Here is a 19,235-nt window from a genome sequence, read left to right on the forward strand (position 1 = left end):
AAATATACCGATAAATATATCGATATATCTGCAGGCAAAATAGTTACATGTACTCGTCGCAAGTAACGAGTACCGCAACTCAATATTTATGTTAATGAATGCAGTTTATCGATAAACGCAAAAAAAAGAATGTGTACATTTTGTGTTGCCGTGTTTTAATTAGTTAAGTAAAAAGTTCAGTAAATAAATACGAGTGCATTAAGAAAACCAAATAGCTTGGACTAACGTTCGGCACCGTTGCTTGGCGTATCCTACGCTATTTGAAATTATCTATTTGGTGATTCAACTACAGACAGCTGCGTCTGTCTATCTCATTGGAGAGTGATAAAATGGCACGCCCAATTTTTCCCAATCAGCAAAAGATAGCTGAAAAGTTGATCATATTGAATGATCGAGGCCTAGGAATACTTACGCGCATCTACAACATAAAAAAGGCATGCGGCGACACCAAATCGAAGCCGGGTTTCCTCTCCGAAAAGTCCCTGGAGTCCTCCATCAAATTCATTGTGAAGCGTTTTCCCAACATTGATGTCAAGGGTCTTAACGCTATAGTGAACATCAAGGCGGAGATAATAAAGTCGCTATCGCTGTATTACCACACGTTTGTCGATCTGCTAGACTTTAAGGACAATGTCTGCGAATTGCTGACCACCATGGACGCTTGCCAAATCCACTTGGACATAACACTCAACTTTGAGCTGACTAAAAATTATTTGGACCTGGTGGTCACCTATGTCTCGCTGATGATTGTGCTGTCCCGCGTCGAGGATCGCAAAGCTGTGCTGGGTCTTTACAATGCCGCCTATGAGCTGCAAAATAATCAGGCAGACACAGGCTTTCCACGCCTCGGGCAGATGATACTCGATTACGAGGTGCCGCTGAAGAAGCTTGGCGAGGAGTTCATACCCCATCAGCGGCTGCTGGCCAATGCCTTGCGCTCGCTCACCTCCATCTATGCGCTGCGTAATCTGCCCGCAGATAAATGGCGTGAAATGCAAAAGCTCAGTCTTGTGGGCAATCCGGCAATCCTGCTGAAAGCCGTGCGCACAGATACAATGTCGTGTGAGTACATTTCCCTGGAGGCTATGGATCGTTGGATCATCTTCGGCCTGTTGTTGAATCATCAAATGCTGGGCCAGTACCCAGAAGTAAATAAGATCTGGCTGTCAGCGCTAGAGAGCAGCTGGGTTGTGGCGCTTTTCCGCGATGAGGTGCTGCAGATACATCAATATATTCAGTCCACATTTGACGGCATTAAGGGCTACAGCAAGCGCATCGGTGAGGTGAAGGAAGCTTATAACACGGCTGTCCAGAAAGCAGCATTGATGCATCGTGAGCGTCGGAAATTCTTGCGTACTGCGCTCAAGGAATTGGCACTGATAATGACGGATCAGCCGGGCTTGTTGGGCCCCAAGGCGATATTCATCTTCATTGGTTTGTGTCTGGCTCGCGACGAAATTCTTTGGCTACTACGGCACAACGACAATCCGCCGCTGTTGAAGCACAAAGGTGAGTCTCTGCAGTTTAATATTAAGTTGAGAGTGTGTAATATTAATTGTGTTTTTTTCTTTCAGGCAAGAGCAACGAGGATCTTGTTGATCGGCAGCTGCCTGAGCTACTCTTCCACATGGAGGAGCTGCGTGCTCTAGTGCGCAAGTACAGTCAGGTTATGCAGCGTTATTACGTGCAATATTTATCGGGCTTCGATGCCACGGATCTTAACATCCGCATGCAGAGTCTGCAAATGTGTCCCGAGGACGAGAGCATCATATTTAGCTCGCTCTACAACACAGCTGCTGGCCTGACCGTCAAGCAGGTGGAGGACAACGAACTGTTCTACTTTAGACCCTTCCGGCTGGACTGGTTCCGCCTGCAGACATACATGAGTGTGGGCAAGGCAGCTTTACGCATCACGGAGCACATTGAACTAGCTCGTCTGCTCGATTCGATGGTGTTCCACACGCGCGTCGTCGACAATCTGGATGAGATACTCGTGGAGACATCGGATCTGAGCATATTCTGTTTCTATAGCAAAATGTTTGACGATCAGTTTCACATGTGCCTCGAGTTTCCGGCACAGAATCGCTTCATCATTGCATTCCCGTTGATCTGCAGTCATTTCCAGAACTGCACGCACGAGATGTGTCCCGAGGAACGGCATCATATACGCGAACGTTCACTCAGTGTTGTGAACATCTTTCTGGAGGAGATGGCCAAAGAGGCAAAGAATATCATTACCACAATTTGCGATGAGCAATGCACAATGGCCGATGCTTTGCTGCCCAAGCACTGTGCCAAGATTCTGTCTGTGCAATCGGCACGCAAAAAGAAGGATAAATCTAAGTCGAAGCACTTCGATGACATTCGTAAGCCGGGCGACGAATCGTATCGCAAAACACGCGAGGATCTAACCACAATGGATAAGCTGCACATGGCGCTCACGGAGCTCTGCTATGCCATCAACTATTGCCCCACTGTCAATGTCTGGGAGTTTGCCTTTGCACCGCGCGAATATCTCTGCCAGAATCTGGAGCATCGCTTCTCGCGTGATTTGGTTGGCATGGTGATGTTCAACCAAGAGACAATGGAGATTGCCAAGCCCTCTGAGCTGCTAGCCAGCGTACGCGCATACATGAATGTACTGCAGACCGTGGAAAACTATGTACACATCGATATTACGCGCGTCTTCAACAATTGTCTGTTACAACAGACACAGGCATTGGATTCGCATGGAGAGAAGACCATTGCTGCTCTCTACAACACTTGGTATAGCGAGGTGTTGCTGCGTCGCGTCTCCGCTGGAAACATTGTGTTCTCGATTAACCAGAAGGCATTTGTGCCCATCTCGCCAGAAGGCTGGGTGCCCTTCAATCCCCAAGAGTTCTCTGATCTGAACGAACTGCGCGCTTTAGCTGAACTCGTTGGTCCATATGGCATCAAGACTTTGAATGAGACTCTGATGTGGCACATTGCCAATCAGGTGCAGGAACTCAAATCCCTGGTGGGCACCAACAAAGAGGTGCTGATCACACTGCGCACCAGCTTCGATAAGCCCGAGGTGATGAAGGAGCAGTTTAAGCGACTGCAAGATGTTGATCGTGTGCTGCAACGCATGACAATCATTGGTGTTATCATCTGTTTCCGGAATCTGGTGCACGAGGCGTTGGTCGATGTGCTGGACAAACGCATTCCCTTCCTGCTGAGCTCGGTCAAGGACTTTCAGGAGCATTTGCCAGGCGGCGATCAGATACGTGTCGCCTCCGAGATGGCCTCAGCGGCTGGTCTGCTGTGCAAGGTGGATCCCACGCTGGCAACCACACTCAAATCAAAGAAACCCGAATTTGATGAGGGTGAACACTTGACTGCTTGTCTTCTGATGGTCTTTGTGGCCGTCTCTATACCAAAGTTGGCACGCAACGAGCATTCCTTTTACCGGGCCACCATTGATGGCCACTCGAATAACACGCATTGCATGTCGGCGGCGATTAACAATATCTTCGGGGCTCTATTCACCATTTGCGGACAGAACGATATGGAGGATCGCATGAAGGAATTTCTGGCTTTGGCCAGCTCATCGCTGCTGCGTCTGGGGCAGGAATCGGACAAGGAGGCGACACGCAATCGCGAGTCCATCTATTTGCTGCTGGATGAGATTGTCAAACAATCACCGTTTCTCACCATGGATCTCCTAGAGTCCTGCTTCCCCTATGTGCTAATTCGCAATGCCTATCATGGTGTCTACAAGCAGGAGCAAATATTGGGATTAGGTCTCTAGAATCCATGTGAGGGGCAGCTGCAGCAGACGCGTATTTCTATCCCGAGTATTTTCCTAGCTGCTGGTAATCGATAATAGATCATTGTGCTTTATGCCAACGAATAACGAGTACATAATTATTATTCTATTGTTAAACATATATGATAATCTTCCTGATGATATAATACCCCAAAAAACGAAATCATGTCTAAACTACACTAGGCACAAGTATTCTGCATTTTGATACATTATTACGTATAAATAAAATACACATGTAAACCAAAGCCGCTGACGTTTTGTTTCCCAATGCTATAATCATTAAAAGTAAGTTTCTGATTAAACGGAGAACTAATGCTGAAGACAAAGAAAAAAGATTCAAAAAGTTGAATCAGAAATTCTACTTCAACGTCTTTATCTTAGTTCGGTTATCAAGAATGGCAGAAAAATTAAGTATACGTATTGTACTTACAGTATTTACTTGCGTTTATTTGTATTACTCGTGTGTATATTAAATGTGTATTTAATTCTTGTTCTTTTCGCTTTTCTTGGGAAAAATCTTCCACAATATTAAATTATTTGGTCACGTTTAATGTTACTTCTTAGGTTTGTGTACAAATACTTTTTTTGTTTCGTTTTGTTTGTAGGTAAGTAATAAAATATGTTTAGTTCTTCAATGTGAATTCGATTTCCCTAGCAAATACATATGAAAGTATTATATTTATTGTGTGTATGCGTGTGTGTATAAGTTTCAATTCCACTACAAGATTTATCGTCTGCATTTAATACCTTGTCAGCGTCAAATATTGAGGAAATTTCCAAAAATTAATGTTGGTGCATAAGTATATAGTCATATTTTTGGGATTATCTCAGTTTAAAGCCTGCAGCTGTCAATCAAATAATAAGACTAATGGCAAAATAACAATAAAGTTATCTTATCTCAATTTTTGAAATAATTTGATAATGCGACAAATGAAAATAATATTGAATAATTTCAATTCGGTCGAAGTGTCGTCTCATCTAGGTGAAACCAATTAAAAAACACATATTCGTCACGTAATCCTAATCTGCTGAAGTCCTACAATATTTTTGGTTAAATATACCACAATCACTACTTGCTGCTAGAAAGCTGGCTGTATTTAATCGTAATCGTAACAATATCTTTATCTTTATCTTTAGTTATCTACATTTAAGTGTCACTAATTATACAAATATTGTATTATCAATGCGCTTTTCGAATATTTGACTAATTATTATGATTCTTTTATTAGATTGAGTTTTGTTCTGTGAAAATGTTGATTCCTTAATTTTGTTAATTCCATTCTCACTTTTGTTGTTGTTGTTTTATTTTGTTTTTTTTTTTCAGTCAGTCAGTTTAGGCATCTGTTGACTTACAAATTGTCGTCATTGTCTTTTGTTTTGTTTTATTTTGTTTGTTTTCTCAATATATAAAAAAAAATCACGAAATTCAAGGGGAAAGCATAGAAAATTCATGTTTGTTTTTGTTTATGTTGTTCCTTTGTTATTAAATTAATTAAAATCGCAATGTTGCTAAACTTGTTTAAAGCTCTCGAGTACAAAAATCGTGTCAAATGAAAAAAAAAGCTTCGAAAACTCCTTTTCCGCTTCCCTTTCCGCCATCATATTATGCGGAAATTTCCACACAAATTTCCTCTGTGTATAATATTGCATTCTTTTTGAATTTTCCTGTGTATATTTTTTGTTTTTGCATTCTGGTTAACGCTTAACGCTAATTTAGCATAATATTTCGTATCGTAATATTAGTTCCTCTATGACAATCATCTCTTTTCGAATATAAAAGCCTACAAATATGAGTACGGTTATATTAATGCTTGAGTGTACTAGACGAACTCCTCCTGCTCCAACCAAGGATGTTGCAGACACTCCGCTGCCGACGCCCTTATGACCGGATTATACTCGAGCATGGGTAGCAAAAAGTCCGAGAACTTCTTCGCCTCCACCGGATCCCAGTCGTACTTCTCCACAAGCACATTCAACAGACTCCAGGGCTTCAGCTTTGTGATATTTCTTAGGCTGCCTGTAGTTCAGAATTATTTCGTATTATTCTCAAATTCCTAATGAAGTAAGCAACAACCTACCATAGCTCGTGAAGTACTTGAGTCCATGCTTGCCACGCAGTATCACCGACTGCGGTATTGATCCAAGCAGCTCCACAATGTGCGCCAGATGATCCTCATCTCGGCTATATGACTCGCCTGCATGTGGATCGAATAGATAATCTCCCGTAGCCAGCTCGAAGGCCAAGCACGCAGTGCTCCAGATATCGGCGGTATAGTTGTAGGGCGCGCCCAGCAGCACTTCGATGGAGCGATACTGTCGTGTCTGAATGTCCTCCGTGAAGTGATGGTACTGAGAAGAAATCGGTATTATATTACTACCTAAGTACTTAAATCTTTTAGTTTATAAACTAGTACTTTCCTTCGTAATATTATATTTCTTTAAATGAAATCTGTTAAATATTCCTAGAAAAGGTCTAAAGTCTTCTCTAATTTATTTTCACAGAACTTGTGAAATATTTTTAAATTCAAAAATGTATTAATATAATTTATTGAAAATCAATTATATGTATCGAACTGGGGTTACGAAAATAGTATAATGTCAATCTCAGTATATTATGGGAACTTGAAAAGTCTATCTAAGCAAAAATATAATCACTTGGCAATTGTTCGTTAATAAAAAAAAAGTATCAATCATATAGGAATCCTTTTTTTTTATCAAAATTTGTATAGCTACCATAATATGCTAATTTATAATTTAATGGATATACCTTTACAATCATTAACGATCGATTATTCATTATTTCAGTACTCCCATCATAGCAGACATTGCATACCACATTATAATAGATTAACTTATCAACCTATTGATTTGTATTAGTAAATTTCGTGATAATAATGATTGAAAAGCAAACTACAATTATTAATAAATAAAATATTTTTATCAATCGAAGATTGCAGTCTTAATTATTTCTGTACTCCCATTAATTAATTGTTATAAATCAATTCTTATAAATTTGTATTAGCATATTTCTTTATAGTAATATGTAATTAATAAACGATCTACTACACAATTATGAAAATAAATATTCTTATCTATAAAAGATTGCAGACTCAATAATTTACTCCCATCACCTACTAAAAATTTATATATCAATTTATCGATCAATTCTTATTGATTTTCAATTTTAGATTTAGTTGTACTATAATGATTGACTAATTGTCAAATTCAAGATATAATATAGTTATATATTTTATATTCTTAACTTGACAATTTTTATACTCACATCGTAGCAGGCATTGCCCAGATCGGCGATCTTCACCCTCACGTTGCTGTTGTTGATCAGCGATTGTATTGTGTGCGTATAGGATTGCCCCTGACTCTGGCTCTGGTTCTGCGAAGGAATGGCATTGGCATTGACATTAAGTTTAGCTGTAGCAGTTGTAGTTATTGTTGTTGTTGTGGTTGTCGATGTGCCTGTGGCTGTGGCTGTTGTCCTGCCAATGTTGTCAGTGCTTGTTGCAGTTGCAGTTGCAGTTGCTGTGGTTGCAGTTGCAGTTGATGGTGGCACGATATGCGTAAACGAGTACGTGCACGTGCTTGTGGTGCTGCTGGGAGCTGAAGATGGTGCAGTGGCAGTGGCAGTAACAGTGGCAGGTGTGGCACACACAGAGGCGGGGTCAGTTTGGGATGTGGTTGCAGTGGCAATTGTGGATGTGGTAAGCGTGGCATTGGTATTGGTGTTGGTGTTGGTGTTGGTATTGGAGGTGGGGCTGTTGTTGCTATCGTGGATCGTGTTGCTGTTGTTATGTGGTTGCTGTTGTTGTTGTTGTTGTTGATGATGTTGCTGTTGTTGCTGTAGTGGCGTGCACGTGCTTTGAGTATTTGAGTTCGCATTCGAGTAGTTGTTGGTGGAGCAGTTAAAGTTGCTGCCGGCATTCGAGTTGCTCACGTTGGCATTCGGGGGCAGCTGCTTAACAGGTGTATAAGTGTTTACGTATGTATGTGAAATGTAAGTGGGTATATATTGTATGTATGTATATCGATCACACAAGGAAAGAAAAGAAGAAAAAAGAACACATATTTTTTTTGTTTTGGTTTTTTTCTGGTGCAATGCATAAAATAACATTAATTAAAGACTCCATTCGACATTCAACCTGATGCCATATTGATCGTCTATTGAATGCCGATCGGAGTTATAAAGCGTTACAACATTCAGAACACAATTCACATGTAAATTGGGCGGTACAATAACAATCTACTCGTTTCTTAAGCTCGGAATGTGGAACATGTTTAATGTGTAGTATTTGATGTCTAAAAGCGTGTGTGGTAAACATCTAAAGCTAAAGCCAGAGTTGTACACATAATAAACACATTAACTTCGTAACACAGGTGTACATGGAGTTTATGGACTGGATATAGATTTTGTGTAGATCTCGGCATGGTTAAACATTTGTGTGTGGATGTGAATAACAAAAGCATAATGATTAAAATCAATGGAAAGCTCTAGCAATCTCTAACAATCATTTATCCTGAACAGAAGAATGGTTAACGAGTAACTAGTAACGAGTAGCGAGAATTGTTCACTAAGAAATTGATGGGTGTATTATTTTTAGTTATGCATAAAATAAAGAACGAATATACATGATGGTAGGGCATAATTGGGAACTAGCTCTATGAGCCCCTAATTCCGTATATTAACATAGTTAATTGGCGAGCAACGAGAACGAGAACTTTGAACTAAGCGGTTAACAAGTAAATTAAACAAGAAGTTTTTTTGGCGACTCCCCTTTCATTTCAGGCAGGATTCTAATGAAATAAGCAGTATTATCAAATGAAATTTATAGCTTAAGTAAATGATAATTATCAATTGACAAATATGCATTGCTTTAACCATCTCTATTAATCCCCAATCCCAAAACATTAGTTTAGTAGCGAGTAACGAGTAACGAGAACGTTCAACTAAGCAGTTAACGAGTGAACAAACTAGGAAGTTTGGCTCTCATTTCGTAGGCAAAGCGTTTTAAACAAATTGAGAACAATTGGAAACCAGCAGAACAATCCTCTTCGTCGAGAGAGGGGAAAACTTTAGACATTACCTTATCGGGATTTGGGCAAACGTTATTCGTAATGATATTAACGTCTTGCTCGGTAGGCGTGTCGCTGGCAATGGTGCTATTATCACCCAGGGTGTCGTTGTCAGTGTCCTCGTCAAGGTCGCGGTCAATAGAAGACTGCGCCGATGAATAAGGCCAAAAGATGATGATGAAAATGAAGACATTTTTGTTTTGTGTTTGGTCCAAAAGAAAAAGCAACACAGAAAATCAAATGAAAAATACATATATATGGTATGACATATACATGATGTCTGATGTATAGTATGCAGGAACGAGTTGAGTGCATAAAATCGCGACGCGAAACCTGCAAAGTGCGAGCTAGAAAGCTTCTTGAAGGGATCGTACTCACCTTGGCAGTGATTTTCTTCTCGGCGCGATAACGATTGCCTAAATTCGTATTACCTCCTCCGGTAATGGGACTCTCGACTCCGCCCACGCTGAGCAGACTGATGCCATTGCACTCGTTGTCGCCAATCAAGCTAGAGTACTTGGAGGCCAGCGAGGAGGTGGTGTTGGAGTTGAGCGTGGACGAGGTGGTCGTGTCGTCCTTGTCCAGCGAGGACATTACTATGGCGGCCAGTGGCGTCGATGATGTCGAGTTGTTCGCTGTGCTGTTGCTCGTGTTCGTTGAGCCATTCGGTTCGATCAGTGGCCACTTGGCCCGCGTCTTTGTCTGCTTCTCTATCGAACTTACTGTGAGTGGAGAAAGGAGAGGAATTAATAAGAGAAAGAGAAATAGAAACGAGGGCCCTCGATTTAGAGATACCTGGCTAACTATTTTTAATGAAAGAAAAGAAGTAAATTATAAAGTATAATCCTAAATAACTTCCAAATTACGAACCTCTACTGGTCTATGCTCCGCACCTTATAGGGACTGTTGATTCTTTTTACGAACCTAATATTCCATTCATATTGAAATTGTAAGAATGTGATTACTATCGACCTCAATATTAAAAGCTACAGCCGAGTGTGCTCTACTTTAGGATATTTGCTACCTATTTTTACAAAAGAATCTGAGAAAGTTAAATTCTAAATAATTTCCCTGTTTGTACTGTTTATAAAAATTCCAAGAATGTCATTACTAGGGGTTTAAATATGATACAAAAAAAAAGATACAGACAAATATGCTCGACTTGAGATTGTTATATAAATTATAAAGTTAAATAAAATAACTGCCAAATTAATAATGTCATTATTTTATGGGGTGCGCTTGACGAAATGCCTTAGCAAATATAAGATAAATAGAATATACAAAAATATAGTCACTAATTTTGGTAGCTCTTTCTTGAATGGACAGGCGAGACTTCTCCTCTTTGGGAGGAGATGTAGTATTTTCTTAATAACTTCCAATATTCTAAACTAATTCTAAAAGGGAAATTTCTTGAAATCGGGTTGTAATATAGCAGATATTTCCTGACCATTCTTATTCTTCATTCATTCATTCTTCTTATCGGATAGTACTAAGCAATAATAATACGTTTAGAAATAAGAAATAAGACTATCAACTTACTATACGAATCGGGAAAATCGGCACCCTTGACGCGCAGACTGTTGATCTCGTCGTCGATCTGCTGATTCATGGCCGCCGCATTATCGATCACCAGCAATATGTTTTCGGGCTTGATGTCCGTGTGGATGATGCTGCACTTGCTGTGCAGATAGTCGAGTCCTTCGAGCACCTGCTTGATGATGTTGCGCACCTGGGTGATCGCCAGTCCTTGGTAGTTGTTCTTCACAATCAGCTTGTACAGACTGCAACCCAATGCCTCGAACACGAGGCAGGTGTGAACACCATTCACGCCACGCACCGTAAAGTGATTCATCAGTCGGACAATGCGCTCGCGCTTTACGTCGAGGGAATCCGCATCGCGAATCGCTTCCAGTAGGCGAATCTCATCCGCTGCAGTCTCAATATAATGCGGAGCGCTCTTCACCACCTTCAGCGCCACATATTTCTCATCCCTAAAGGGTAAATAGCGAAAGGTTAATCATGCATTGAGAAGGTGACTTTCTCGCGTCAACTCACTTGAGATCTCGACAGAGCCACACGGTGGAGAAGTGTCCCCAGCCGAGTTTGCGCACAACACGAAACCGATTGTCGAAGATGTCGCCAATGACCACGGGATGATAGCCACCACGGCAATACTGCGAGGCATCCTCCTGCTCCTCATCCGAACCATAGAGGCTGCTGTCCGGCGAATCCGGATAGATCTCATCCGTGGTGCTCAATGTGCCGCGTGGCTCTGAGCTGCAAGTGGTAAACAAAGCAATCAAATTAGTTCAAGCAATGGAAATAGAAATAGAATTTCTGTCATCAAATCATAGTTCGATTTATTTCCTTCCTCTCCCTAAAGTAACCCACATGAAAGTGACCAAGTCGACATCCACATGCTGAACTCCCACAGGAGACACTTCCTTTGTCTCCACTTGCTGCTGCTGCTGTTGCTGTTGATGTTGGTGTTGCTGTTGCGGCTGCTCCACCACCGTGGCCGGCAAATTAATCGTCAAGGGTTGCTCCCTCGGCGCCAAATAGTTCTCGAGTATGCGTTCCCTGGGCGAGATGGGCTCAAAGTTGAGCCCGGACCTGCGATGACCTTTGGGCCGCTGTGATTGATGGCGCAGTGCGATGAGTATCGGTCCGGCCGAGACACAATTGCGCTTCTTGGTGAATCGCTTGCGACGTCGCTTCTCCTCCACCTCCAGCATTGCCTCCGCTGCCGCCTCCTGCGCCGCCCGCTTCTCCTGCTCGGACACAAAGTTGAACTCGCAACTCAGCTCCTTGGTCACCTCGACGGAGGCGTTCGTTGGCTGCTCAGTGACCACGACAACGGTATTCCAACGCTTGAACAGATGCATCAGGAAGAGAAAGAAGAGCAGCATACAAATCTTCACCGCATAGACAAAGACCACATCTTGCGAGAGGGTGCCAACAACATGATCCACCAGTTGACTTGTTCGACTGGCAAAGATCGCAAGCAGTTGATAGTAGTGAACGTAATGCTCTGCAAGTTGGGACCAGTCGATGCTCCAAGGCGACAGCGAATCCGATGTGGCATTGGCCTCCTTGGGGCATGTGGCAGTCAGCAGCTCAGCGCTGTGATGCATCCACCAGCTGTCCATGTTAGGCAATGTGATGGTCGATTGAAAGTGTTCGATTGATGTTCTGTTTTTTATTTAGTCGGTTTTATTGGATTTGCCGATTTTCGCGCCTACATTGCACCATCCGCAAGTGCAAGTAACTAAGCGTTGGGGGGACGACGCCGAAGGGGGAAGGCAGAGGGTAGCTAACACCGACGACCTTGACTTTCCTATGCGTTGGCGGCTTGCGTTAGTTTTCGCATTGTTTTCGCACGCGTTGCAAACTGTTTGCACTCGACTTTTTTGTATGTTGTTTTTTATATTTTTTGTACTATGTATTGAAGACGCCTTACATAACGTTGCCGTCGTTCGCTTCGCGGTGGGGGGAGGTGGTTGGGAGATGGGGCAACAGCGTTGAGATGGCTGACGATGTGAACGTGGAGGTAAATAAATAAATCGCACAACGCAAAAATTTTAATTATGAAAAGTATCTGTATCTGTAGCAGCTTTTCGTTTTTGTTGCTCGTCGACCGTTTCGCTGGCGAGAATGCTGAAAACTGTTTGCGCTTCTGTATTTCCCAAAAGCATTTTCCCCCCAAACCAAATGAGCAAAAGAATTCAATTCGTGCCATCGCGATGGCGAGCATTTTTCCTTCAGTTTAGTTTAGTGTTGTTGTCACTACTACTACAACTACTATACAAAAGTGCATATATCTAGATACATATGTAGACAAGCACACATATGTATACATCCAAAAATGTACACACATACTTATTTATATTCTTAGCTATCTATATTTTGGCGTCATTATCCAATGTACTTCATCAACTCATCGTCGACGTCGACGTTGTCGTTGTTGTTGACGACGCGGCGGCAAGTACCGGTCATGGAATACACAGCGAGCAAACTTCATTATCATCACAATGTTGATCATCATCATTGCGTTATCTTCGGCACTGTGCCAAAATTTGCCTCTATGCAGAGGGGTATTCAACATCAAGGATTTCGTTCGTTTTTCGTCTGACTTTAATTTTAAGTTCATTAAATGAAAACCAAGCAGTCTGTGAATATTGATTTCTCCCCTCTCCCAACTCCACCCTACGCTAATAAAGCACTTACTCCATGCATGACTCACCCTAATGCACAAAGCGAAACACACACGCACCTTGCATCTTATGCTTAGCTCCCTCTTTCTCTCTCTCTCTCACTCACTCACTCTCACACACAGTTACTCTCTGTTTGCGCACGGAAAGAAGAAAAAAAAAATAAGTGTGATTTTCAGCTTCTGCTTTGGCTGCTGTTGTTCTGTTCTTGACGTGCTTGCTGCTGTTGTTGTTGCTGTTGCTGATTCCTCAATATTATTATTTATAGATGTGGCATATAAAAACAATAAATCGCTGTAAAAATATGTGCAAATAACATACAAGCCACTTTAGCGTGTGTGTTTTTACAGTTGCATGTGAGTGTGCGAATGAAAAAACGTCATAGTTTACTCAAATGCAGCATAGGTAACGGTTTCTTGGCATGTATGAATGCGAATGTACACACATCCATACATACATTGTACATATGTGTGCACGTGTGTGTGTCACTTGCTTGCAGGGGGGCACGACGCCCGTTTTTGGCGTCACGTGGCGATTTTGTGGTTGAAGCAAATTAAAAACGTAAACAAACCAAAGTAACCATTGGAGTGGTCGTTGTATGAATGTGCCATATGTATGTATGTATGTATGTATGAATGTATGTAAGCTAGTGTGTACTTTCGTATACTCACACATGCATACGAGTATGTGTGCTAGAGTGGGCGGAAAATAAAAGTTCGCTGCGAACCTAACCGCAAATATCGAAAATAATATTGAAATTGTTGTCCTATTTGCTCAGTGAAAGCACAGTGGGCAGAAAACCAATTTCAATAATAAAATATAAATGAAATTCTAAGAAATTAATATAATTATAAGAACTATCTTTACTTTACAACTTATATTTAATTTCAACAAATTTTAATTTTGTAAAATTCTTTACTTATTTCTTATTATTATATTTCATTTATTTCTTAAATAATTTTAGGAAAAAACTATTTTATTTGGATTTACAAATTCAGTTTTGTTTTCATGACTTGAATAAATTTTTAGAAATTCTTCAATAATTCTATTTTCTATTATAGATTTAATACATTTATTTTTAAAGACTGTTTTTAAAAAGCTATTTTATTTGGTTTAGAAAATTTAGTTTTCTATGATGACTTGAACAAAACAGAAATTCTTCAATCAAAATAAATAATAGTATTGATTGTATACTAAATGTAAGAATTTAAATAGTTTTTTTTTGTGAACATATCTTTGTGTATATGCGCGTCAATGCAATTTCTATGGTTCAGAGCGTTTAAATGCTTAATTTCTCCCTATTCTGCTTCTGAGATTCTCAGCTTTCTAAATATGGACGGAAGGTCAGACGGACAAGGATAAACTTTTAGTCGTTGGTACATGCAAGGAATACATACTATACATACACAAAAGTAATGAAAATATATTACATTAAAAAAAAAGTCGTATATCCCTTTCTCTAAAATGTTCTGTCATAAGCTAATGCGACCATTAACTAACTAAATGCTACCTTATCGCTGGCATTTCGATCGACTGATTAGTTGCTGCCTTTGCACGCTTCGCTCTTGCCACTTGCCACTGTGCTCTGTGCCCTGAGAACACAAACACTCGGTTGACCTGTCAACACAGTGCTGAGGAGGTGCTCATTGGCTCGATGAATTTAATTGAGCCCACGTCGCGTCGTGGCACGTGGCGAATGCCATTAAAGCCAAATCTAAAAATGAGTTTAAATCTATGACTAACCCGAGGAGATTTAGCCACTCTCTCACTCACTGCCTAAAGAAAAATCGTCGCAAGGTTGTCGAATCGATGTGACACACGAGATGGTAAGTGATAGATTGAATTTATTTTAGGCTAAACTCATAATAAACAACAAGTTCAATGACTACGCGCTTATGCGCAATATACGCATACAAGTTTGCCAGAATTTCCAATGACTAATCTGAGCAAGTAATTTTCAAGGATTTCGAAAACATAAAAAATAGCATTAAGAAAGTCGTATTAAAAGTACTCGACTACAATGTTCCCTTTCATTGTTTTTATACTAGTTACCCATAGGGTAGGCGGGTATTACAACTTTGTGACTGCTGAAAACAGACATAAGGAGTCCCTATAAATTATACATACTATACAACGATTAGCCTTATAAACACCTAGATCTCAGAGACTATAACAGTTATAGGTGTCATTTTGCAATCTGGTCTTAGTGGCGTTGGATGACAATCTGGTATATTTTTACCTCTATAGTATATTTCGAATTTAGTACTACTCCAATATACCAAATATTATTATTATTGTGGTTTTTTTAAGTATATTTACGATATATTTATAGAATAATACCGCACTGTTTTGCTTTTATTCAATATGGGTAGCGGGTATCTAACAGTCGAGCACACTCGACTTTATCTTTTTTTCGTTTTTTTGCATTTGGTGTGTTTTTTTTTCGTTTACTTAATTTTCGCGTAATACAGTCTTAGTTTTATAGACAAATACTTCTAAGTTTTTCCGCAATCCATTGAGGTTCTGAGAACTAATTCACATTTAAACTTATGCATCCGCAAAGATGGACGAACGGAAATACAGACAGGATTGGGAGGAAAGTATAGTCTACTTTACAGCGTCGCATATGATTTCTCCATTTTGATATTTACATACTCCACTCTACATCTCTTTGTTACGCACTTGCAATGAAGTTAGGGTGTAAACTCATTTGCATACAAGAAAGTAACACAAAACGCATTCTGGATGGCGTCAATGTGGTTGTTTTCTTTTGTTTTGTGTACCAAATGTTTCCTGAATCATTTCTTTGTTCAATATTAGAGTTGAGGGAGTCTTGAGCGTAGTTGGTTTTATTCCTAAATATACTAAATGTGGCATGAATCATTTCTTTGTTTACAATGTTAATTTAAAGAATAGATGCCGCAGATAGTTGCCACGATGCTTAATATTATAAATATTTCTAAAGTCATTTCTTTGTTCAACATTAGAGTCTAAGAAGTTGTCGTCACTACTTTGCTCTTTAATATTTAAAATGTTCATTAACTCATTCCTTTGATTAAAATTTGATTTACTGACGTTTTCCTTACTGCTTTACATACTAAATGCTTTCTGAGTCATTTCTTTGTTTAATAGCACTGTTAAAGGAATCGTCACTACTGAAAGTCCTTATTCCTCAGCATTTTAAATGTTCATTGAGCCGCTTCTTTGTTTGGAATTATAATTGAGGGAGATAGTATTCGGTTGTTGCTTGATTTATCATATAAATAATTTATTGGTTTCATATTTTATATATACATTACATTAAATCACTTTATTGTTGAAAATAATAATTTCAAAAGGATGACATTGATGATTTTTGGTTGTCAGTTCTTTGTTGAGTACCAATGTTTAAGAAGAAGGAATTTGCCTTGCTGAATTATATTTATTTTGATAATTTCTTTGTTTTTTATTATTTAATATTTAAAAGGTTAATTCAAAGGGATGGCATTGATATCGTTCTTTCAAAAATTGCTTTCTTTGTTCAAGAAGTATTCGTTGTAAGTTTTATGGAATGGAATTTTCCTTGTTGCTTGATAGTTATTTTAATAGTTTCGTTATTCAATGCCATATTTTTGCTTTGCTCTTTAATATTTCAAATGTTCATCAAGTCGTATATTACTTCTTTCAAATTCCAAAAGTTCCTCGAATAATTTATTTGCTTATTTTTGTCGTAATTTTTATAGATTCATTTCCTTGTTTGCAATTCTAATTAAAGGAAACATCACCAATATTTTCCTGTTGCTCAACATACCAAATGTTTGCTGAATAATTGATATGCTTAAAATGATATGTTTCCCTTTTTACCTCCCTTAAAAATGATGAGAGTAAGAGAATAAAGAGTCTACTCACAGGCTGACAAAGGGTCCTCGCAGAGCGGGCATATCGCGTCGTCGATTGAGCGGCGGAGAGAGAGACAGCGAGAGGAAGTCCTGCTGGGCCTTGTCCTCGTCCACGATGCTCGTCGGAGTGCTGTAGATGCGCGTGGTTGGCAGATAGCCAATCTGCTGCAGAAAATCGTCGCGATACGAGAGCTTTGTGGTCGACTGCGAGGACGTCAATGTGCCCAGCGACAATGGCTGATGCACTGCAGCCGGGCCATGATGATGCAAGTGCAGATGATGCGCAGAGGCAACGGCCGGCGATGCCACATTCACATTGACATGATGATGTGGTGTTGGATGGAAGTGGGGATAGGGAATGGGACCCGGAGTTGCTGTGCCAGCATTACCAGCAACTCCTCCGCTGCCGCCGCCGCCGCCGCCTCCCCCGCTGCCATAGCTACCATGTCCATGGGCATGGGAGAGAAAGGGCGGCGTTATGATCTTGTCATCGAAGCTGCGACGAAAGCTGAATCCCTTCAGCGAATTGCTGTAGTTGCGATGCGACAGCGGCGAGCTGCCCAAATCAATGCTGGCCGCCGGTCCCAACAGTTTCATGGTGCTCAGGAAATTCGGCGAACCCCCGCTGCCCGCTGGACTCAGTGTCTGTGATGGCGTCTGAGTTTTGCCGCTGGCCGTGGCCGTTGCACTGCCCAGCATGCTGAGGGCGGGCGAGGTGCGCAGCTGGGGACTACCGCCGGCTGTGGTTGAGGATGCTGTGGTGCCGCTGCACACTGAATTGCCCGACGAGAGGGGCGGCGAGATGGCGCTCAGCGTTGAGATGCCGCTGTCACTGCTGCATATGCCGGCCGGCAGTGTGTGTGTGTGTGAGTGCGTGTTGTGATTGTGATTGTGCAACAGCGGCGTGTGTGTGGGCGAGATGAGATGATGCTTGTAGCCGCTGCCAGTGCTGCCATTGCTGCCGCCACCGCCGGCGCCATTGGCAGCACTCACCAGACCGGCCATGCCGCTGCTGGGCAACACTGGAGCCAGCTTGGCAAGTTGCCCGCAAAACTGCGACTGCGATTGCGAAAGCAATAGACAGCAAAAGTTCGCGATGCGCTTTGCGAATGTTATTAAGACTTTCGTTCTTTGTTTACCGCTCTTGGTTGTGCTTATTTGCTCTTGCTATTGGGGGGAAATAATTGCGCTTTGTCTCGCCGCCTAGCTACATGGTGTCTTTGTTGTCCTCGTCGTTGTCGTCGTTGTCGTCCACATCCTTGCTGATACTGATACCGGGGTGTTGTTTGGGCGGATTACGCGATTGAGCTGCGGTCTAGAAGCCAGCAAGCGAGCTCATTGCCAATTGGAGACATCATCGCAACGATAAATCGAGTACTTAGTTTTATGTAGCATACTTTTGTGCGTAGGGAAAATCAATGAAGCCCCTCTCTCTCTCTTTCTCGCTCCCACTCTTTCTCTCTCTCTCTTCTTCTTTTTGTACTGGCTATAACAACATTTTAATGCATTTTAAGCAGCCGTTTTTCCATTTTTCGCTTTTCACTTTGCTTTGTTGTAACCCAAATTGCGCATGAAAAATCAACACACATGCACAAATGCCGTACACCATACACACTAGCACACACACGCGCACACATACACGACGACCAACACCAATACGAACACGAACGCCTATAATTTTTCATCAACTACAATTCGCTTGGGTTTGGTTTTTTTTCTTTTCCTTTTTGCTTTTTTTGCTTTTGCGTTCGCTTCTTTCGCCCGTTGCAATTTGAAATGTATTTAACTTCCTTGCGTCCAATTACAAATTGCCACGTTTATGTTAATTTTCGGTAATCTTTGATTTTAATTGAGCACCACAGGAAGAATGTGAAAATTAAACAAAATGTTAATAGCACTTTGGATTTTTCGCAGTTACAACTTTGCAGTGCGTCGCGCACGAACTCTCCGACTGCCTATCGGTTTCTGACCCGTAAAAACTCTGCAGCGAAGTTTCGCTGAGCCGCCTCCACTTACACTGCCCAGCCTCAGGTCTCTCTCACTCTCTCTGTCTTTCTTTCTCTCAGTCAGTGGCCGAAGGACAGCGCATGTGTCGGCCTTACAGTTACTTTATGAGCACTGCACAGGCATCTCAGACAAAGCACCAACCAAAACAAAACAAACCAATGCAAGAGTGCGTGAGAGCCCCAAAGAGAGAGTGAGAGCGCTGAAAAAAGCTCACTTCCACATCTGCCGCCAGTCAGCTGTCAAAAGTTTTGTCATAACACA

At 41.2% G+C, this 19,235-nt stretch overlaps 2 protein-coding genes across 8 annotated transcripts; one reads left to right on the plus strand and one right to left on the minus strand.

The window, feature by feature from the left end:
- Nucleotides 1–126: 126 nt before the first annotated feature.
- On the plus strand, nt 127–5,694 carry LOC133845280 (membrane-associated protein Hem). Its single transcript, XM_062279693.1, has 2 exons — nt 127–1,509; nt 1,575–5,694. The coding sequence occupies exons 1-2, from the start codon at nt 330–332 to the stop codon at nt 3,773–3,775; spliced, it is 3,381 nt and encodes a 1,126-aa protein (XP_062135677.1). The 5' UTR covers nt 127–329; the 3' UTR covers nt 3,776–5,694.
- LOC133845281 (SRSF protein kinase 3) lies at nt 5,080–18,934 on the minus strand. 7 transcript variants are annotated; one of them, XM_062279695.1, is made up of 8 exons: nt 16,978–18,934; nt 10,934–11,155; nt 10,418–10,869; nt 9,257–9,600; nt 8,890–9,024; nt 7,077–7,760; nt 5,872–6,142; nt 5,080–5,810 (listed from the first exon to the last, which is right to left on the minus strand). In XM_062279695.1, the coding sequence occupies exons 1-8, from the start codon at nt 17,970–17,972 to the stop codon at nt 5,614–5,616; spliced, it is 3,300 nt and encodes a 1,099-aa protein (XP_062135679.1). In that variant the 5' UTR covers nt 17,973–18,934; the 3' UTR covers nt 5,080–5,613. The 7 variants fall into 7 exon arrangements, with proteins under 7 accessions (XP_062135679.1, XP_062135678.1, XP_062135682.1 ...); XM_062279694.1 differs by having other exon boundaries at nt 7,077–7,763; XM_062279698.1 differs by having other exon boundaries at nt 7,077–7,184; nt 16,978–18,933.
- Between the last annotated feature and the right edge of the window lie 301 nt (nt 18,935–19,235).

The sequence above is a fragment of the Drosophila sulfurigaster genome, chromosome 3 (genome assembly GCF_023558435.1).
Source record: "Drosophila sulfurigaster albostrigata strain 15112-1811.04 chromosome 3, ASM2355843v2, whole genome shotgun sequence".
Taxonomy (NCBI): domain Eukaryota; kingdom Metazoa; phylum Arthropoda; class Insecta; order Diptera; family Drosophilidae; genus Drosophila; species Drosophila sulfurigaster.